At 41.2% G+C, this 21448-nt stretch overlaps 1 protein-coding gene across 18 annotated transcripts in view; it reads left to right on the top strand.

The window, feature by feature from the left end:
- Positions 1–21448, top strand: part of LOC129193597 (protocadherin-15-like) — a 346331-nt gene that overhangs the window by 78244 nt on the left and 246639 nt on the right. For all 18 annotated transcript variants that reach the window (XM_054797865.1, XM_054797864.1, XM_054797866.1 and 15 more), the window contains one exon: positions 16241–16359. In XM_054797865.1, the coding sequence (XP_054653840.1) occupies positions 16269–16359 (91 nt within the window). In that variant the 5' untranslated portion in view covers positions 16241–16268. The remainder of the gene's footprint in view (positions 1–16240; positions 16360–21448) is intronic.

The following is a 21448-nucleotide window of genomic DNA, read 5'->3' on the forward strand; positions in this document are numbered from 1 at the left end:
GTACCGCACAAATCAGACAGGAAGCGATAACATTTGGCGTCGTGGCGGGTGCTAATAAGGACATTGGCGTCATGTTTTGCCCGTTTTGTGGCACACACTTGAGCTGCTTGATGTAATTTTGGTGCACATGCGGCCGGTTGTTGCCGTTGTTAAGTGATACTTACCAGATGGAAGGAACAGATGTACTACAGCAGTACATCAAATATTTGAATGAGGGTATAACAGGGGTGCGATCCCCTTCCTGGTGGTGTAATTGTAATTTGTTTTGCTTTTTGTTGATGTGTTTGCAGGCCTGTCACGATAATAGATACATTGATTAATGGAATAATTAAAAAAAACAAACAGGTGAATTATTATGAGCCCAGGATAAATGGACATGCATGTGTGCGTGTTTCATCTGCTCGTCTCTCTGTGCCACACGGGCTGGATGACAAGAGGGTTCACTCTGTGCTCATTGATTCTACATAGAGAGTGAACCCTCTTGTCAGCCATTCAGCCTCTTTGTGTCAGTACGTGGAGGCGGGGCCACTAGTGAGTGGACATAGTCTAATGCTAGCAGCAAGCTAGCGTTTTGAGAAAGCAAATGCTAACATGAACGAATGCACAGAAGCGACATTCCAATTCTAATGTTAAATACTCCTGAGAAACGATGCACTTGTATTATAATGCTACATAATTATGCAAAAATGGTCTCAAAAATGTCAATAACACCGATTATCGGCAATAATTTGTAGGACAATTATCTACCAGATCATTGCAGAAAGATTTATTATACACTGTAAAATAAATGTTTCTGCAACATACTGACAAAAACTTGCAGGCGCCATAATCCAACTGAGTGTGCACTCAAAAATGGTAGGCAGGTCTTGCGCACTAAGCAGAGGCCCCACGTTCACGATGGCCTCATCTTAGGTAGAAAATACACACATTTCGGTTTTGTTATTGTGACAGGCATATATATAGCCATGTCATTCATGAAAAAATGGGCTCATTCTGCGTCAAGCTAATGTGACAGAGGCACACGCAAGGTACTCCATACTTGAGTCCCATCTAGTGGTTCAAATGGGAATGTCACCTCATGACAATTATTAATGAAAAAAGGTGTTAAAAAATGTTTCCGATATTATCGATTATAGACGATAATTTGTAGCGCAGCTATCCACCAGCAAAATGTTGTTATCATGACAGGCCTACGTGTTTTGCACACCTTGGCCACCGTCGTGTTGCCAGGAAGTCAAATTTCCCAGCTTTGCAAAACGTCTAACAATATCTAGAGTAGGTTTTTGTTGTGATGTAAGCAGATGACATTTACAGGAAAATTTGATTGACTGAATGCTAAATAAGATGCACGAACTGTCTCTTTTCAGCAATCGATGGACGCGGTGGCATCCAAATGATGCATTAGTTAATGTCTGACATGGCCTTGTGTGCTTCACTGCAGTGTCATTTTATTCATACGCTGCCAGATGATAGCATCGGAACTGGTCTCTTGGGGATTCTGGCACGTGCAGGAACTCTTCAATGTCCAGTAGGAGATGTCACTGAAGAGTATCTACCAGCCACTGGGGGTGGCACGAGGCGTTCAGCTCAGGAGACGAGACACAATTTTAACATTACTTTGAAGAGGTGCCCCGTGCCCTGTGACTGGCTGGTGACCAGTCCAGGGTGAAAGCATATGCTAACATGAATGAAGGCACACGAGTGTTGCTTTCTAAGGCGAAATGTGGGAATATTTCAGTTTTGAACAGAATGAACAAGGTGAGCGCATGAACACCGACAACGGACACGGACGGTTTTCTCAAACGAAAAAAAAATACAGATGGTGCCTCGGGCAGTGGAGCCTTTGTCCCGACAGGGACAAAATGGTGTGTGTTCACAGACAGTGTTGCTTCATTCATTCAGTACGGTTATATGGCATACATTTTGTGCCGTATAATTCATGAAAAAATGGCCTCAAAAATATTGTTGATCGTATCGATTATCATCGATAATTTGTAGCACAATTATTGACCAGCAAAATTTGTTATCGTGTGCTCGTGTGCTTCTCACGAGGCTAAACTCTTCTGCACTCTGACAAAGAGACCGTATGACTGACAAAAGGTCTCACTCCGTTTATGCCGTTGTTCTGCCTGTTTGGAGGAGAGAGTTGAGGAAAACAGACACGCATGCACATGGCAATATAATGATTATTCAGTTCATTTTCATTTATTGTCTGATTATTAAAAGTGTCACAAGATCTAAAGATTAAAGATTACAAGATTAAAATGTGACAAGATTTCTGGATCAGAAAAAAATGTCTCATGGGCACATGGCCTGGGATGGTAATAAGTAAATGAATGAATCACAGGGGAAACATTAGTTTTTATTAAGATGAAATTGCAATATTATGCGAGAAAAGATCAATTTTACAACAATAAACCTCTAATAATAGCACTTAAATGAATGAATGAAGAACGTTGAGACAGTGATATTCATTTTTCTTAAATGAAACACCATGATAAGGTGAGTGGTGGAAAAAAAATGGGCAGTTCCCTTGAAGACATGTTCTCATTGACTTGTTAAAAATGCATCTTATTTATTTCATATATGTTGCTCATCATCTCGGAAGCATTTTCAAACAAAAGTGTAGGTTTTCTATTAACCATCCTGCACTCCGACTGCAGTTGCTACCCCAATGAACTGATGCCGGGTCGTCTCACGGTTTGCACGACTTCATTCGCTTCACTCTTGGCAATACAAACACAAGAACACGTGTACTGAACCACTTGTTTTGTTTGAAAGGGGGCTTGTGTCTCCCTTTTGGTGCCAGAGGTTTCATTAAAGCACCAACCTGTATTGATGCATTTTTTGAGACATTATTAACATTTTTTTGAGCATCGAAAACTAAGCTCTCCTCAAATTTCAGCATCCTAAACCCTCACACTGGGACACAGGTGGGATGTAAAGCTGTAAAAGGGCACGGGCTCAATGACCATCGACAGCATCATCCCGAGTCAAGCGCACATTGGAGATGGACGCTGGCGCTGAGGGCTTTTCTCTCTCCCACTGCACATGAGCACTGGCTTTGCAGCCTCTCATAGCAGCAATGAAATCATCCTGCATGCAGCCGCACAATAGCCAGGAAACACTCTCTCTATCTTTGTCGTGCTTACGCTGATCATCACATGCTAGCATAATTTCACTCTCCTGAAGATAAACAACATGTAATATCAGGGGTACACAGGGCTGCATAAAGAAATGTGCATTGTACTGTTAAAATAATCCTGACTGGATGTGTGATATGCATACTAGAGGTGCACCATGTCTTTTGTTTCAAACCGATACCGATTACTTTGTGTTTCTCAAGACCGATATGGTACCAGTAACCGATAACTGTTTTTATTTACATTTAAGTGTAGTTAGAGCACACCTGGAGGTAAGAAGGACTGGAACAGATGAGGATGTGTTGATTAGTCCTAACGAAATACGATGGCATCACTACTATCAGGAGAACCAGAGTATAGAGGGGGAGGAGCCACCTGCTGTGGCCCAGCAAGGTGCACTGTATTCGGGCACACGCTGTGCCGTGTGACACCACGGAGGTGTCTGCGCTGGCGTTTCAGGTGACTGATGAGGTTTTTTTGTGTGCTCGATGCATTTTTTCCCCTCGTCACGGAGAATTTGTTACAACTAGCACGTGTGATGTCTTCATTTAAAGTTTGTTTTCAAGTGACCTGATGGGAGGCTGCGACAGGACGTTAACGTCACAGGCAGGAGGAAAAAGGAGCGCTTGATTTGCTCACCCGCACAGCACGGGTAATCTCTCCTCATTGGAGCGTTTTTTTTTTTTTTAATGATCGGTTATCTGAGCTATTTTTAAGGTTATTGGATTTATCGGTATGGCGTCATGATGCCCTCATATCGGCCTACTTTACAGAAATTATGGTAAGAAATGCAACAGCCACTTTTTTTTTAAAAGAGTAGGATGTCAAGTTAGCAGGAGGGTTTGGTCAAAAATAGTAAAACAAATAGTAACAAAATAATCATCTCAATACTCACTTTTTTTGCCATTTGTGGGTGGTCTCATCAAAAATATGAAAATGGCTTTTTAGTATTAAAGGAAAAGTGCACTTTTTTTTGGAATGTTGCCCCTCATCCACAAGCCTGATGTGAGAGATGAACACGTCTTTCTCTTTTCTGTGCCTTCTAAAGATATAAAAACAGGTAAAAAGAGGCAGCTAATGAAAGCAGGTAATGGGACGCACTGTTAGGTTTCACAGGCAGGAGTGAGTTCTTCCTGTCCTACGCCTTTATTTTGGAGAGCTGTACTTCCTGCGTGGTGGCGGAGACAGCCACTTCACGCTTGGTGGCCGGACAGCTGCGGCCAATTGTCATTTGCGGCGGTTAAAAGGCCAGCGCCGTCGTACGTGCGACTCATGTTTCTCGTCTCCTAGTTAGTGCTGTCACGTGAACTATCCACTACTATCTGGACTATCTGCACCTTTTGTCCCAGCACCTGTACAATTAAAGACTTTTTGTTTGCACGCCAAACGCCTCGTCTCTGCACACCGAGGGTCAAGATTCCTACAGCTCCAGACCCACCAGAACGTAACACGCACCTACACACCTCCAAAAAGCTCCAACAAGGTTTAGTGGTTTTCTATGCATGCTAACAGCTACATTCATGATAACATGTCATACTTGTAGTATTTTGGGAACTTCCTTCCTGGGTGCATTGATTTCACATAGCAACATAGAAAGGAACGCTACACCTAGCATCAAAAACACCAACACAGCTCCAATATGTAGCATTACCTTTGGCTAATGTGTGGTGAAGCTAGTCGCGAGCCGGCTAGTAGCTAGCCGCTGTGGTGTGGTGAGGTGTCACTACACCAGTATGGTAGTTCTTGGGTGTAACAATGTTAATAACAATAATAATAACAATGTGCTTCATATGCATCACATTATGGAAATGGAGCCTTGTTGGTGCTTTTTGGAGGTTTTTTCAGAAGGCTTTCTAGGCGGAATAGGTGCGTCCCATTACGTGCAATCCTTTCATTTAAGTATGTGGCACCTGGTGGAAAAGCTGGTTAAAACTGCACAGGCTGTGAATGTGCTTTCAGGAGTTTCTGTAGTTCATCTGCTAATGAGGAGCTTCCAGGTTTTGACATTGACCTCCTGACTTTTGCCGCTAGCGTATGGAAGCATTGCAGTCTTTTCCAACCAGCCAACATGTTAAGAAGTGTACTGATGGTGTGTGTGTGTGTGTGTGTGTGTGCATGTGTGTGCGGGACGGCCAACGAATGAAGAAAGAATTGATGTCCTGCATCGTAACGACTGCTGTTTCTTTCAGCCTGTTGTCATGTGATGAGGTTGTTCTTATAAAGAAATAAAGTTTTATGGTCACACGTCGGACTGCATGAGAATGTCATGTTTACGCGACTGCACGCCACGAATGCAATCAACTCCATCGTTACGGCCCTGGCCGCTCTCCCTCGTTACTGCTGATTACATGTCAGCGTCGGTAAAGAACGGGCGTTTCATGTTTCATCTTAGTACATTTGATCTGCCACAGGTTGATTCTAAAGACACGTGTGTGTAGCAGCTGTTGTCTGTGTTGTGTTACTCCGCTGGGGGGGGTGTTGTTTGGGGTGCCATGCCGACGAGCCCGGATCGGCTTTCGTGGCTGACATGTGATGTCATGTCATGACTTCAAATATCCTGCACTGCATTATTCACGTTGAAGAAGGTTCACAACGTCTTTGTCTTGTATTTATTGTTGTCTAAGCTCCAGATGTACAACACATAGATCATCATCAGTTCCAGGGTTAAACTATCACCGCGGTAAAAGCGTTTATTGGCTGTTTTTCACGTGCAAATTGAAGTTAAACGCTGCCAAAATCAGCCAAAACCTTAACTAATCTCAACCTTCATGCTACTTGGGAGGCTAGTCTCTTCACATGAAGACTCAGACACACATCCGTGTACTCTTCTCCTCGCATTTCTATTTCACTGAGCACCTAAGACCACTACTACAACTGCAACCACAACTACCATGCTACTACACAACAGCAACTACAACTACTACTACACAATAACTACAACAGCAAAAGTAACTACTACGAAAACAGCATCTACTACTGCTAGTACTACTACTATACTACTACTACAGCTGCAATAGCAACTATGGCAACTACTACTACTGCCACTACTACTAATACAACAGCACTGCTCCTACAATATGAACTATAGCTGCTCCTACTACACAACTACAACTGCTACTGCTACTTCATACTACACAAGTACAACTACACAGTAACTACAACAGCGAAGGTAGCTACAAGTAAAACAGCAGCTACTACTTCTACAAGTACAACAGCAACAAAAATACAATTACTACGGTACTACACAACAGCAACTACCTCTAAAACATGTACTGCTCCTACTGCTGCTACTACTACTACTACTGCTAGTACTACTATTTCATGCATGACAGTAATTTGTCTGCTGCACGTCTGTGGTAGTGTCACAAAAATTGTTTTTTTTCATTTTGCGTGATTTGATCACATTTTTGCAAGCGTGTAAATGAAGCTGTTAGATTGTCGGTTTGTTGCAGTGGAGCAGGATGTGCTGAGGTTGTGCGTGATGTCATGCTGGGCGCTCGTTTGGGCGTACTTTTCCCAACAGATTTGGTCAGACTGCTACTTTTTTGTAGCTGATGGCTTCGGCTGCATCTCAGTGTTGTGCTGCAGTGCATGTAAATGCGGAATAATACTAATCATCATCATCATCATCATAATTAGGCCTGTCACGATAACACATTTGGCGGGTCGATTATGCGAAAAATTCTCGTCGATAATCGATGTTATTGCCAGAATTTTTTGAGACCATTTTTTCATTATTGTCATTAGAGGTGTAATTCACATTTGAACCACTAGATGGTACTCCAGTGTGGTGTACCTGTGTGAGCCACCTTAGCTTGACACAGAGGTTTCCTGTACGTATGTAGTTTAAAATGTATGCCCATTATAACTGTATTGAATGGTTGCATTTCTTTTGCAATGTAGCGAACGACACTGTCTGTGAGCGCGCACCAATTTGCACTGTTTTGTTTATATGTGTCGACTAAACACCTCAGTAAGCGTTGGCTGTCGGGACCAAGGCTCCTCTGCCCGAGGCACCTCTATCGTTATTTTTTTTCCCCTGTCATTTTTGGTCGTCTGTGTTCATGCGCTCATCTTGTTCATTCTGTTTAAAACCGAAATGTTCCCACGCTGGGGCTGTCGGTTGCAGCAGTCGCCTCAGAAACCATCGCTTCCGCACCTTCATTCATGTTAGCGTGTGCTGCCTCACAAAGCTAACAGCTAACCCACTAGTAGCCCCGCCTCCATAAAGAGGCTGAATGAGAGGACAGGAGGGTTCACTCTCTTCGTTCATTCCACTGTGGAAGCACAGACACACGCAGAGTCAACCCTCTTGCCATCCTTAATTATTTATTTTCATCGTTCCATTAAATTATTTATCAGTTATGGTGACATCATAGTAATCATCATAATAATGATAGGACGGGGTGGACAAGGGATGCACGACGAAGTAAGCACAGTTTGCTGAGGTGACAAATAATAAGAGTGTGTGTGTGTGTGTGTGTGTGTGTGTGTGTGTGTGCTAAGAAGGTGTCATTGTTGACTGATGCGGACATCAGGCATATAGAAGATGGTGATTTTTCTCCCCCAAGTAAATGAGATGCTTTTATTGCTGCTGCCAGTTGCTTACACAGCTGGGGGTTGTTTGGCCAAAAAAGGCTCTGACACTTTGATTTTTATTGCACTGCAGCAAAAGCTTTCATTAGCATTAGCGTCTGACAAGAGCCGTTCCCTTTTCATGTTTGTCAGCATTTGCCGTATTATCATCATGTCCCGATCGGTGATAAAAAAGCAGACATTTTTTCTGACATTTACGACATATGATATCCGGTTAGACAGCGCTTTCCGAGAGTGTTGCTTAAATGATTCATGTGGTTCTCCTGTAGAACGTCACATCCATCATTTCAGATGGACTCCTTTATTGGCTGGAAATGAGGACCTTTAGCATTGGCTGGAAGTTGCCCATAAAAGTGTTGACATATTCACGTTTTATGGGATGGTTATCAGCCCTCTGAGGCCTGAAGACCAATTGGAACTTTAAGGGAGCTTTTCAGTTATCCAATCGATCAACTGGTTGTTGAAGAACAGGGACTGAACCCCACACGTGTAAAGAAACTACTGAAATAAACCACAAATGATATTGATGAATTTAAGCAGCAACGCTTTAAGTAACATTTCAACATTCTAAACCAGCGGTATATTGCTACAAAAAATAGAAAAATCACAACAGCCTGTCATGGCATGTCACCATAATGGATGCATGGGTTAATCAAACGATATTCCTTTTGCTGGCCTCGATGTGCAAGCGTGTTTGTTTTCCTGTCTCTCTTGTCTCGTTACCTCACAGGCTGGATGACAGGAAGGTTCGCTCTGTGCATTGGTGATGTTAGTTTGGTTTGGTTTAGTTTATTTGAACATGAAGGTTCCAATGGAATACATCTCATGAATCATCCTTTCACAGTTCCACATGTCCAAAAGGAGGAGGAAGAAGCAAAGCGTATTTAATCCTACCCCCCATCCATTCTACATCTAGTACAGTACATATTATTCACTTCCTGATTTCCATGCAATATGATTCCATATAATAAGCAGTCTAGTGGTTAGCATGTTGGCCACAGAAAATTCTTTTCTTTCACTCTTTCAGTATCCACTCGGTCTATTTGTATTTGGTCGTACGTATCCCTTCTGCTATTTCCAAATAGCATTATTTTAGTTTTACTTAAGTTCAAGGATAATCTGTTTTGACCAAGTTGTGTGTGAAATAGGGACAACAGCCACCCAAGATGCACTGGATAGCTAGCTCACTTAGCCTTCGTCAAAACACAATTCACACTTTAGGCCTTCTGAGCTTCAAATTAAGAGCGGCACACATCCTGTCTAATGGTGTTAAAACAATAAGGGTGTCATAAAAAAAGCTTACATTAATAAAGCCATTACAATTGCATCTGCAATACTCTTGAGAAATTATATTAATTTTGATTTGATGTACTCACATTATTATGCAATATAATTAATTAAATAAAGATCCCAAAACATTTTGGCAATAATATCGATTATCGACAACAATTTGTAGGACAATTATCATCCAGAAAAAGTTGCTATCGTGACAGGTCTAAATCCCAATAAATTCGAGCATGTAGTGCTTAACTCACAAGCTGAGGCTCGTTTCATATAAATGATCTTTGATTGTAGTAAATAGACACTTTATCTTCATTCAGAATCACTAAATTATGTCTTGAATCAACACTTGCTACCTGCTTAGCCTACTTACCTGTTTATGTCAAAAATATTTGTAAAAATGTATGACAATATATTTCAATCTACTAATATAATTTCTACTACATTACACTATGTGTGTATGCTAGCGGCCCCGCCTCCACCCATCGAGACAAAGAGACAGTATGACTGACAAAGGTGTCACTCCATTCATGCTGTTGTTCTATGGAACAACCGCTCCAAGGTGCTGGACGCAATGCACAGAGTGAACTCTCTTCATGCCTGTTTGGAGGCGGAAGATGAGGAAAACAGACACTCATGCGCATGGCGATATATAGAGCCCAGAAAAATTGTCCAGTTCATTTTCATTTATTGTGTGATTCATGAGTTTAGTGTCCACGAGACATTTGTTTTCTGAATGAGAACTCTTGTCACATTTAAATCTTGTGAAATCTTGTGACATCCCATCTGTATGCACACACACACACACACACACACACACACACACACAACTTGCGAGACGAGACAATGCACAAGCACGAGATGAAATTTGAACATTAATTTTAAGAAAAGTACATTCTTCCCTCATTTATGGTGATTAATTGGTTCCACGATTATTCACTTTTGTAGGATTCAATATTAACAAACTGAATATTTTCATATTTAGTTAATAGAAAACCTGTTTATTCTTGTTTGTTTTTTTAACATTATTAGATTCAAGATTCAAGAGTTTATTAGAGCTGTAGGCAGGAAGAGGGTTCACTCTGTGCATTGCTTTCAGCACCTGGATGTGTTTGTTCCACAAAACAACAGCACGAACGGAGTGAGCCCTTTTGTCAGTCATACAGTCTCTTTGTCTCGATGGGTGGAGGCGGGGCCGCTAGCATACACACAGTGTAACATAGTAGAAATTATATTAGTAGATTGCAAATATTGGCATATGTTTTTATGTAGTATTTTAGCTCAAAGTAATGTTAACATCTTGTCATCTTGTGAACTGATTGTCTTGTGACACCGTAATACACACACACACACACACACACACACACGGACTAGTTTGTATTCGCGATGTTGTGTGAAAACCGAGACAGTGTATGTACACCAGGGCAAAATTTTCATCAAAAAGCCAGTCATATGAAAACTCGGGCTGTTTGAAAACTGAGGTTTGACCATATTTGCTAGGTATTCTGCTCGTCCGGAATACATCATTCGCCATGTCTCAAATAATTTCAAAGTCCAATTCTCTTTTGAATACTTTTGCGGCTTTTCCCTTTTCGTCAAAGGTTTTCAGAGCAAAGCTGTGTCAATGATTCAACTGGGAAGTAGCATGAAAAACCTTACAATGTTACAGAAAATGAAGCATTTCTTTCCCCTTTCGGTGTGACTCATAACCACTGTGGGAAGACCAATTAGCTCGCAGCGCTCAGTCAGAAAATCTCCTTCCAGTTGAAGTTTCATTAAGTTTGAAGGAACAATCATGGTTGGCCGATATGCAAATGTGACACAGCGTGGAGCGGACGTGAACCGTGGGAGGATATACGCAAGAAGCTGGGAATGAAATGACTTCTCACTTCAGGGTTGCCACTTGTGCAGGACTGCAGTTTTTACTTGTAATGGGAGAAAGATAAATAAGAGCAAGCAGTATCAGCTTGCTGGTGCTGGTGAACAATTCACAGCAGAGGGCAAATCTTTTCTAAAAAAAAATGGTCAATGGAAATTTCCATGGGGAGAATGGCTTTGCATCGTTGACTATGAGGAAAATGAACAATAATCATAAACGCTCGGAGTTGAAGCAAATGTACGTACCGCATAAGCGTGATATCCACTTCATCGTGGGATGAAAAGGAACTCCCAACTAACCGCATTGCTTGTTTGTTTTAAAAACAGAATGTCACTGTGCTAAAAAGTCAAATTTTGGAGTCCCAATACCAGAAGATAGGTGGATAACCCTAGCTAGCTAGCTAACCAGCTGACGCCAATGTAAAGTACAACCACTGACAGAAAGGCAAAGTGTGTAAGAAAAGATGCAAGGATATTTGAACGGCAGTCGGTTTGGTCAGGCGGTGAGCAAACCCGCTGGCCTGTGGCAGGTCATTTTGTTGGCAACCCGACGTGACACAGGACACGTGTAGGGTTTGCCGCCGCACGCCGCTCGGTTTTTGAGAGGCATTTATCGACATAGCGTGTTTTTTAGGGAAATCGGCTGATATTGATCATCGGCCGATCGATCGGAGCATTCTACTACATTCACAATTAGAATGTGTCTTCTGCATTGTATTTGTATTTAAGTTCATTTACTTATTTCATTTTGCCATTTCATTCTTAAAAATACTTAATTTAGGCAAAAAAAACATGTAAAATTAGCCTAAATATGCATTTTCTTTAAACAAATCGGCCATATTCAACCACAAAACAACACGATTTAAAAATATTTGTCAACAAGAGAGCAAAATTGTTCAGTGACACTTGAAAAAGTTAGTACGTCCCCCATGAATGCGATATCCACTTTTGTTTGTTTTTTTTTCTACCTTTTTACATTCTTTAGTAATCTTTAGTAATCAGCAGTAATCAGCATAACTTTCACTTTGACACACATATTTTACGCTTTTATGAATACAAATATCAAAACAACTATACCAACATAAACAACACAAAAAGGGGTTGTGTTTTTTATTTGATCAAAATAACAATTTGTTTAAAAATAGAACACCATGAACTATTTACAATTTTCACATTTGGAACTGAACCGTGTGTGTGCACGTGCGTTAACATTTCCCTACCATGCGGAACCGTCTGCACGCTACACTCCTCCACGCTCCCTCACTTCCTCCTTCCTGCCATGTGTGATTTTTTTCTATTCACATGCTGAGCTCTTATCAAATGCACTTCCACCACCTTTTGTCCGTTTTTATGGCTTAAAATTGCACTGAAGTGAAATGCATTAGTGCGGAGTTGCGTCATCACCTCTTTTTGCCTCACGCGCAAAAAAGAAAATACATATAAAACTTAGAAAAGACGTACAAAAGACATATAAATACGTTTTTGGCATTGAATACCCCACGAAATCACACATTTTGAGGGCTGTGAAAGCTGAATGGCGAATGTGTGGTGGATCCACCGTGCGTCTGTACAGTAGTACTTACAGAGTGCAGTTAGACGTCATCTTTTGATTGGTTGACAGGAAATTGTCACTGTTGTGCATCAAACGCCAATGTTGTCGATCCTCAGACAAAACCTGTCCTCTTGTCAGCCACATGCCGAGTAGAAAGTATATCAAGTGAAGGATGTCCTCCAGACAGGGATTAAGGGAATCGCTATTCAAAAGGAAACTGCTTTGAATGTTAGTGTTGATGCTTGCGTCCTCCGCCTAGCGTATGCAACAAAGGCTCATTTCACAGCTTCTCACCTGCTCTGCAAAGAAGCCGTGTGGGGAAGGTGAGCCATCCAAACGCACGGATATGGCGGATAACAGCCAACAAATTATTCTTCATACGACACCTCTATCGGGACGGCCGCGTGCTGGACAAGCCTCCGCTAGACAGCCCTGACTGTATAATAATGCATGGATCACATAGTCAAACCTTGTGGCGTGTTTACCTTTACTAGAAAGATGCACTCATGCTGACCTTTTTCTGGTGAGTCTTTGTGTTTCCCTGTTTGGTTTTTGTCATTTTTGATTCACTTGTTGTTTTATGTTCTGGTTTGGAGGTTGTGTTTTGTTCCGTCCCCGGTCCCCTTCAGTACCGGATATTTTACACCATTTTGACTGATCTTTCAAGGCACACAGAATATTGTGTTCTATGGTTTATAAACAAGGAACCTACCAAAAGAAACATCAGACTCCCGTCTTTCATCAGGAAAAAAAGTTTGTTTCTACCTTTTTCCGTTCTTTAGTAATCAGCAGTAGAACATAGGTACGTTTCAGGAAAATATCAGTTCCCAACTAAAAGAGGGAGGAAAAGCAGCTTTTTGTGAAATGATACATTTCAAGAATAACTTTCACTTTGACACAAATATTTGTTGCTTTTGTGACAGCTCAAATATTGAAACAACTATATCACAAAATTAACACGAAAAGGGGTTGTTTTACATCAAAATAACCATTTACAAATATAACATAATGAACCATTTACAATTTTCACATTTGGAACTGAAGTATGTACGTGCATGTGTTAAAATTTCCCTACAATGCGTGACCTCCTGCACGCTACACTCCTACATGCTCTTGCACTTCCTCCTTGCTGGCGAGTGTGTTTTACAGGCAAATGATCCATGCCGAACTCTTATCAAATTCACTTCTGCCACCTCGTGGGTGTTTTTATGGCTTAAAGTTGCTCTGAAGCGTTAATGCATTAGTGCAGAGTTGCATCATCACCTCTTTTTGCCTGTTAATAGTTCAGTTTACTAACATGACATTTTTTGTCATATTCCAAGTTTATTCTCATAAGTTTGTGGCTTTTTTTCTTATTGGAGTACAATAATATTTTGGTAAAACTACAGCGTTTTCTTTCCATTTGTATAGCTTTTTTTTTTTTTTTATAATTTCCAACTATTTCAACTTCCTTCTTGTAAATCTTCTTCTCAGAATGATGACTTTATTCCCATCATATTTTGACTTCATCTGTCAGGTTTGCCATGTGACACGGTGGGAGGCTTGGATCCCAACGCGAAACACAAAGCCAAAAAGTGTAAGTAAAAAGGTTTAATACAGTATAACAAAAAGAGTCCACAAGAGCACAAAGTACAAACAAAGGCAAATCCACAACGGGGATTTCTAAAGAAAAACACTGACAGCAAAAGGCTGTCAGGAATCACAAGATGCAAAATAGCAGGTAATAAATAGCAAGCAAGAGGTTGAGCCAGAAAGCAGGGTAAGGAAACAGGGAGCCGGACTGAGCGGCCGCAAGGAGCGGGTGGTCAGGAAGTACAATCTGGCCCTGGTCTGGAGTTTGGCTGCAGCTTAAGAAGGCTGACTGTAATGAGCTGCAGGTGTGACCAATTAAGTCCTGGGCAGGTTCAGGGATGTGCTGCAAAACATGAACGGCAGAGGGCAGCAGAGCAGCACACAGAACATGACATCATTCTCTCACATGGGTTTTTCCACACAACCTAATTTTTCAAAAAATACAAATTTATATATATGTTCTTCATGCTACTAAGACAATGTTGAATACGATGTCGAAACGAGAACAATGTTGAGATACGAGGAAACACATCCTCATATCTCAACATTATTCTCGTAAAATGACGTCTCGTCAGATTTCAACTTTTGTCTTTAATATTTTGACTTTATCCTTGGGAAATTGCAGATTTTTCAATTTTTGCAAGTTAATTTTATTGTCAAATTATATTTTTAGATTGTGCCGTAGGCCAATAAAAAAAACACAAGAAGAATGTAGGCTGACTTGACGCGAAGGAGGTTGCTATAAAAGTGTTACATCCATAGACGGCCAGGTGTGAACGTTGGACTTTTTCTTAGTGAAAGTGCTGCCATGAACACCTGATTCTAACAGTTGAGGTTGGGGATGTTCCCAGTGATCATCATGATAATAAATGTACGCTACTGCAAAGTCTTATTGTTTGTCTCCAGTAGTCCCAGTCGGTCGTGCGTGTCTGTCGTGGCTAACAAGGCAGATTCATCGGGAAAGCGCTGCTGAACTTTAAGGTCGTCATCACGGGCATGCCGATTCACGCGCTGTCGGTTACAGAAAATGAGCTTTACCTGCTGTGATCGCCAGGAGCTGGCAATGTTTGGTGGCCACGCAGTCTGGGTTCCAATCTCCATTTGGGCACCTCCGCGTGTGCTGGGTTTCTCTGGTCAAGGTCAAATTTTTTTATCTAGCACACTTCCAACAGTTCAACTGCCCAAAGTGCTGTACAGCAAAACTACACAAACATACCCAATAATGAAAAGAGTGCAAGTAAAAACAATACACACACAATAACGCCACTAATAAAATGGTCAAAACAAAGCAGGTTAGCCTGTGTTCAAGCCAGTCCACAAAGGTAAGATTTCAGTGCAGATTTAAAAGGCTGCAGTGTTTGTGCTGATCTACTGTAGAGTTTAGGGGCAGGCTATCCCAAAGCCTGTTGCCCCAACATTTAAGATTTGATCTTGAAGTGGTCTCTCACACGTATGTTAGGTTAGCTGGAAAGTCTAAATTGTCCATCTGTGTATGCTTGCTTGTCTATACAAGCCACCAGTCCAAAGTGTACCCCTGGGATAGGCTCCTGCATACCCCCACGACCCGAGTGGGTATCAGCGGTGTAGGAAATGTTTGAGTTTGTGCAGTAAGTTTGTATGCACTGGCAGCCTTGAACATGTCAGCACTCTTCTGGGAAGACATTGGACACCATTTTGGAGTCTGTCTCAATGTCTGTACACTGCAGAACGTTTGTTGACTCAGATGCTCCCAAAAACGTTGAAGGCATTGATCACGATGTTTGAGCAAGAGTCAATAAGTGTTATTGATTTTTGACCGTCCAGTGCATCAGCTACTTTCACTCTGCTTCAAACTCCACAGAGTGGAATTAACATTTTGGATAATAAGATGACAAAACATCAGGAGAACGTTGAGTGGGGGCGAGTCATGTTCATCCAAATAGCCACATATTACGTTGGCTTGTCATCAAAGCTCACTTCTGGTCACAAGACAACGGTTTTGGCTGTCTACACGGAAACCAAAAGCAGATTTTCAGTTCCAGGTCACCCAGAACGCTGTTTCTTTGGATGAGAGGCTGAAACCATAAAATACTTACCCTTTTGACCTGAAAACGTTTCCATGTGCACAGCCGCTAACTGACAGCCGACTGACTGAGAAGCGTGCGTGCGTGTGGTCAGGAGTGAGTTTTTCCAGCAGTTGTAAAGAGAACTGAAATAACTTTTTTTTGTTTTTGTACAGGTTGGCAGGCAGTAAGGCTTGACAGAAGATGCAACGGGGCCGGTGTTGTATCAGATGGCTGGGGACAGGAATGGCCATGGTGTATTTGCTAACCGTGGTCTCGGGCCAGCATGCAGACGGTAAGAGCGAGACTGTCCATACAGGAGAAGAAAAAATGATATAATATGAGGTATCGCAAAGGAGCAGTAAGACGAGAACGCGCCAACACGCAGATGAGACGTACAGCACGAGTCCATGTACGTCATCCTGTCAGTTCTACTTTTATATTTGCATATTTTTTGTCATTTTTCATTCCATCCACATCTTCAAATTATGACTATTGGATTTCCTGACTCTAATTCCAACCTTTTCATGCTACCTTTTTTGTACCGTCTTTTCGTCACATGGTTGTTTTCCGTAATATTAGGGTTGAATTGATCTACAACTAAAACATTTTTGCCTACTATAACAATTTTATTCTCGTACGTAATATGACATCTCTATTCTCACACTTTCATGACTTTATTCTTGTAACGGCAACACTCTTGTAACAACTTTTCTTATACGATTGCAACTTTATCATCATAATGTTTGGACATGTTTGAAAGTGCTCTTTTCTAGCGCTAGCGCTCAAATGACTTTCTTCAAAAAATACTTCATTTTTACCTTTTCTCATAAAATTTTATTTGTCTCGCAACAATACAATTTTTTTTGCCACTTTTACCTGGCATGTTTTAATTTATTTAGTTTGTACTACTGTTGCAGTACTATGATTATTGTGTTACTGTTCTATACTTTTCTGCCTCCCTTAAAATTCGTACTTTTTTTTTGTCTTGACTTTATCATATCTTGCGAACTATTCTCATACAACGATGACTTACGTGTTCTTGGCAGGCATTTTAGTTTTAGTCTGTCCTCTGGATGAAAAAGTTTCTCTTAGTCATTTTTGTATGTGATAGTTTTAGTCCAGAATTAGTCGACAAAAATAAAAAAAATTAAAAAAGGTTAGAGTAGGAGAAAGCGAAACATTTTTGTCAGTTTTAGTAAAATACATAAATAATGTAATAAGTATCGGAAGCTGGATGAGGGGAAAAAAAACAAATGGGGGATGCAATGAGCCTCTCTCATACAAAGTACAGCAGTAAAAGTCTCCAGGTGAATACATCAAATGTAGGTATAGCATATCTTAAAAAACACAAGTCATGCATTTTAAACGTCTGATACCAGGGGGCCCCCCCAACCATGGTGATCTGGTTCGGCCCCGCCCACGGGCCGGTACTTTCTGAAATTATTAAAAACACACAATTATAAATTATTATATCTAATTTGATGGAAATGCATATCAATTAGAATTTGGAAATATGTGCCAAGTTACAAAGCCATTAGTTTTTGTATGTTTGTTGCGAGCAGCAAACCGTCCCACTTTACACCACTACTGTACTGCACTTTTAGCCTTTTTCTTTCACCTCATATTTGCACCCAAATACTGATACTATGTGGGAATGCATAAAGGAGAGATGTGATGACCTTGTTGGGTACTAACGTGCATATTTGTTCTCTGAAAAACAAAGTCCAGGCTGGTTCTGGTGGATGGTGGCTCCGGATGCATTTTGTGCTTTTAATTTGATGTTCTTACTGTCTTAGTTTCACACCTTCCATAATAAATACGATGAATTAGATGGCTATCATGCATGAACCCCGCCCCGTTCCGCCGGAGAGCTGTGGGAAGACAAGCCAGACTATGGGTGAAAAAGTTTGGTATTATTAAGGTATTATTACCACTTTTTTTCTCTTAAATTTACAACTTTTGTTTTTCTTGTAAATGTATTTATTATCAATATCATTTTTTTTTTTTTTTCAATGTGGCCCTAATAACCCGTCGTAGTGGACATAATACTGCATGAAAGTCAATTCCATGTGCTTTGCAATAAAAAATACAAAACAAACAGTAAAATGCATACAAAAACAGCCTGGTTGTACGTAATACTGGAGTTGAGTTATTTTGAGGTGGTCAACTAAACAAGCACAACATTATGGAGACAAAATATCAGTAAGCTGAAGCAAGGGGTAAAAAAAAAAAAAAAGGTATCGTGACACTTGAGTATGCGGCGCAAATCAACTTTTCCAGCACGAAACAAGTGCAGCAGCATACGTGGGTGTAAAATTGTTTCAGCAGCTATTTCATGCTTTTCTTGTCGCCTGACAGAAAACCTGAGCGCATATGCAAACGAGTACGTTTTTCCTGCTAAATTGGCTGCACCGGCGTCCGGTGTTGCTACTGTGCTGTCGAAAGCAAGCTGTGGTATTATTAGACGCAAGGCAGAGTGCAAACAAGACGTAACGGTGTGACAAATGCAGCAACTATTGCACCATGTGCTGTCATCCGGTGACATTTGGCCATCCTTTTAGCGGCTGGGAACGCTTCCTCATCCTGCACTTATTAGGTCACAGCAAATGATGCTGGTACGGTCCACGTGAGCTCTTTATTTCCACCCGAGGATGATCTGGGATCTTTTAACCCCAACCTTCCACCCCCCTCATCTTCTCACTGATAAATCTCCTCCCTTCATGGCCCCCCTCAAGTATCTCCATCTAATTCAAGATGCAGTGAATATAGGGCACTGAAATGTTTAAACACGGAATATCGATCATGTTTTCATTTGATGAGCCAAGACAAATTCTGAATTTGGTTTCTATTTCTTAGCATGTTACATAAACTGCTCTAGACATGTTTTTTGTAAGCATGTGGTCCCATATGCCCTTTTAATTCCCAGTCTTTATCTTAATTCAAAGTACTCTACCTAAGCTTTCAGAAAGAAAATACTTCCTTTCAGGTTGTAATTATGGTTTGTAAGCCTGTCAGATAACGGACCTTTTGATAATTGTTGCCGATAAACAATTTTATTGTCAACATTACTTTGTTGAATGTAAGGATGATATATGGCATAAGAATTGTAAGTACGCCGTATCAAAAGCAAACTGGAATTTCTCAGGAGTATTTAACATTGGAGTTGGAATGTCAAGAGCTTTTTAATCAAATAAAACGAAAAAAAACAGTGAAAATAAAATGGACCTTTAGTTGCTTAAAGTCACAATCATGACCAAAAACAAACAAAAAACACTGAAATAAAAACCACACCAATAAAAATAAATAAATAAAATTAAGTGGCAAGTCTCTAAACAAAAATTGCATTGTTAGCATGAGTAACACACATCACCTTCCACAGAAACATGGCGTAAAACAATAGTTCCCCAATGTGTATTGATTAGAAAACATAGATCAGTAGAAAACTCAAACATAACAGTGTCACTTTTGATGTTGTCTGAATGTTGACCAAAAAAAAAAAAACTGAGAAATTACCCGGAAATACTGCATGAATGCATACTCTTAATACTCTGTCACCAGATGACGATGTGCCGTCAGGGGTCATGAACCCGTTGATCACAAGAATGTTAGGAAAACAATGTATTCCATTAGTGCCCTCCCCTACCGGAGAGTGACCAACATGCACGCATTTTGACCACTGGACACGCCCTCCAGGTCACAACCCGCAAGCTCCAGCCAAGAACCCAGTCACCAAAATCCGGCCGGAGCCGCGCTGTTAAAGGTTGAGTGAGCAATGTTCAGAAGGGTCGAGCGAGGGAGTGCCAGAGCGCAGCGATGTGCTTGAGCCCACAACAGAAGTTGTTGCATGTTAATGACTCAAAATCTAAATGAAGGCACGAATCCAACTGCAAAGAGCTGCAGCTCGTTAGGGCTGATGATTGAAACGCATTGACCAGTGTCTCTCTCCCCTCACCTCACCCTCGCCCATGACTCTGAGCCAACAAGCGGAGTTGTAATTTGCTCAGAGAGCCCACGCCACAAGTCCGACCCACAAAGTAGGGGAGATCAAAGTGCGGCTCGGGGGCCATCCGCGGGCTCATTTGTCATTGCATCACAACTAAATCTTTGAAAACAACAAAAGTGGTCTTGATCTTGCACAGGTTCACGGCCGAGACCAGGGATCTTGTGCTCAAACAGGTTGGCGACCACTGATGTACGTGTTTTTTATCTAAAAAATTCGAAATAAACTTCACATGTAGACTTCGTACAGCTGCTGCTTGCAATTCAATTCAATGTATTTCTATAGCGCCAAGTCCCAACAACAGTTATCTCATGGCACATTACACATACTTAATTCATCTCCACGACAAATTCACATTTCCAGCAAGAATGTCATAATAACAGTAATCACTTATTCACAAAATAAAACAACCACAGCAAGACAGGAAAGATAAGAAAATAGAATAAGAATAAATCAATACGGACGAGATCATTTCAAATGTGTAGTGCAATAACACGTATGATAATAAGTCCAGTTCTCGGAGTGTGTTTAGCGCTACCCATCTGTGTTGAAAAGCTGCATGGCGTGGGGGAGGAATGATCTGCTCAGTCTTTGAGTCGAGCAGGACGGTGATAGTAATCTGCCACTGAAACTGCTCTTCTGTTGGGGGATGATGCTGTGCATTGGATGCTGCTGGTTGCTGGTCACACTCCGAAATGAAAACAGAGACGCAACTGAAGCCCCACATGAGCACGCACTTTGGTGACGGAGGCAAGGAAAACTCTCTCTGGGGAAGAAACCTTGAACAGAGTCCAGACTCCTGTGTGGCAGCCATCTGTCTCGACTGGTTGGGCTGAGATATAAAAATAGAGTAGATGGTAGAGTTTATCTTCTTTCTCAGCCCAACGAACATAGAGGAGTGTCTCTGATACATGTCAGCATATCAGGGGTCCGTTCTAACTGTATGCTTTAGCAAAAAGGTGGGTTTTGAGTTGACTTTGAAATGGAGAGAGGGTGTTTTCCCCCCCCGGATTGAGTCGTGGAGATGGTCTATACCAGAGGAGCCTGATAACTAAATGTCCTAACTACCATTCTACTTCTTCATTGGCTCATTTTGATTGACGTCACCGTGTTTGCGGCTACGTAACCGTAATAACTGAAGTGATTACACCCGCAAACTGCCACCGCCATCGGTCCGCGAGCACATTTGTTATATTTCACATTCACTTTAATTGGTCACGCGTCTTTTAAAGGCCCATCACTTAGACTTGGGCGGACTTTATTGATCCACGAGGGAAATTGTTTGGATACAGTAGCTCAATTGCAGAGCAAAAAGACTGTCTTAAATAAAATGCAGTGCAATATGAATAAAATATAATAAACTAAAATGTATATAAAACAA

Source organism: Dunckerocampus dactyliophorus, chromosome 14, assembly GCF_027744805.1.
Source record: "Dunckerocampus dactyliophorus isolate RoL2022-P2 chromosome 14, RoL_Ddac_1.1, whole genome shotgun sequence".
Taxonomy (NCBI): domain Eukaryota; kingdom Metazoa; phylum Chordata; class Actinopteri; order Syngnathiformes; family Syngnathidae; genus Dunckerocampus; species Dunckerocampus dactyliophorus.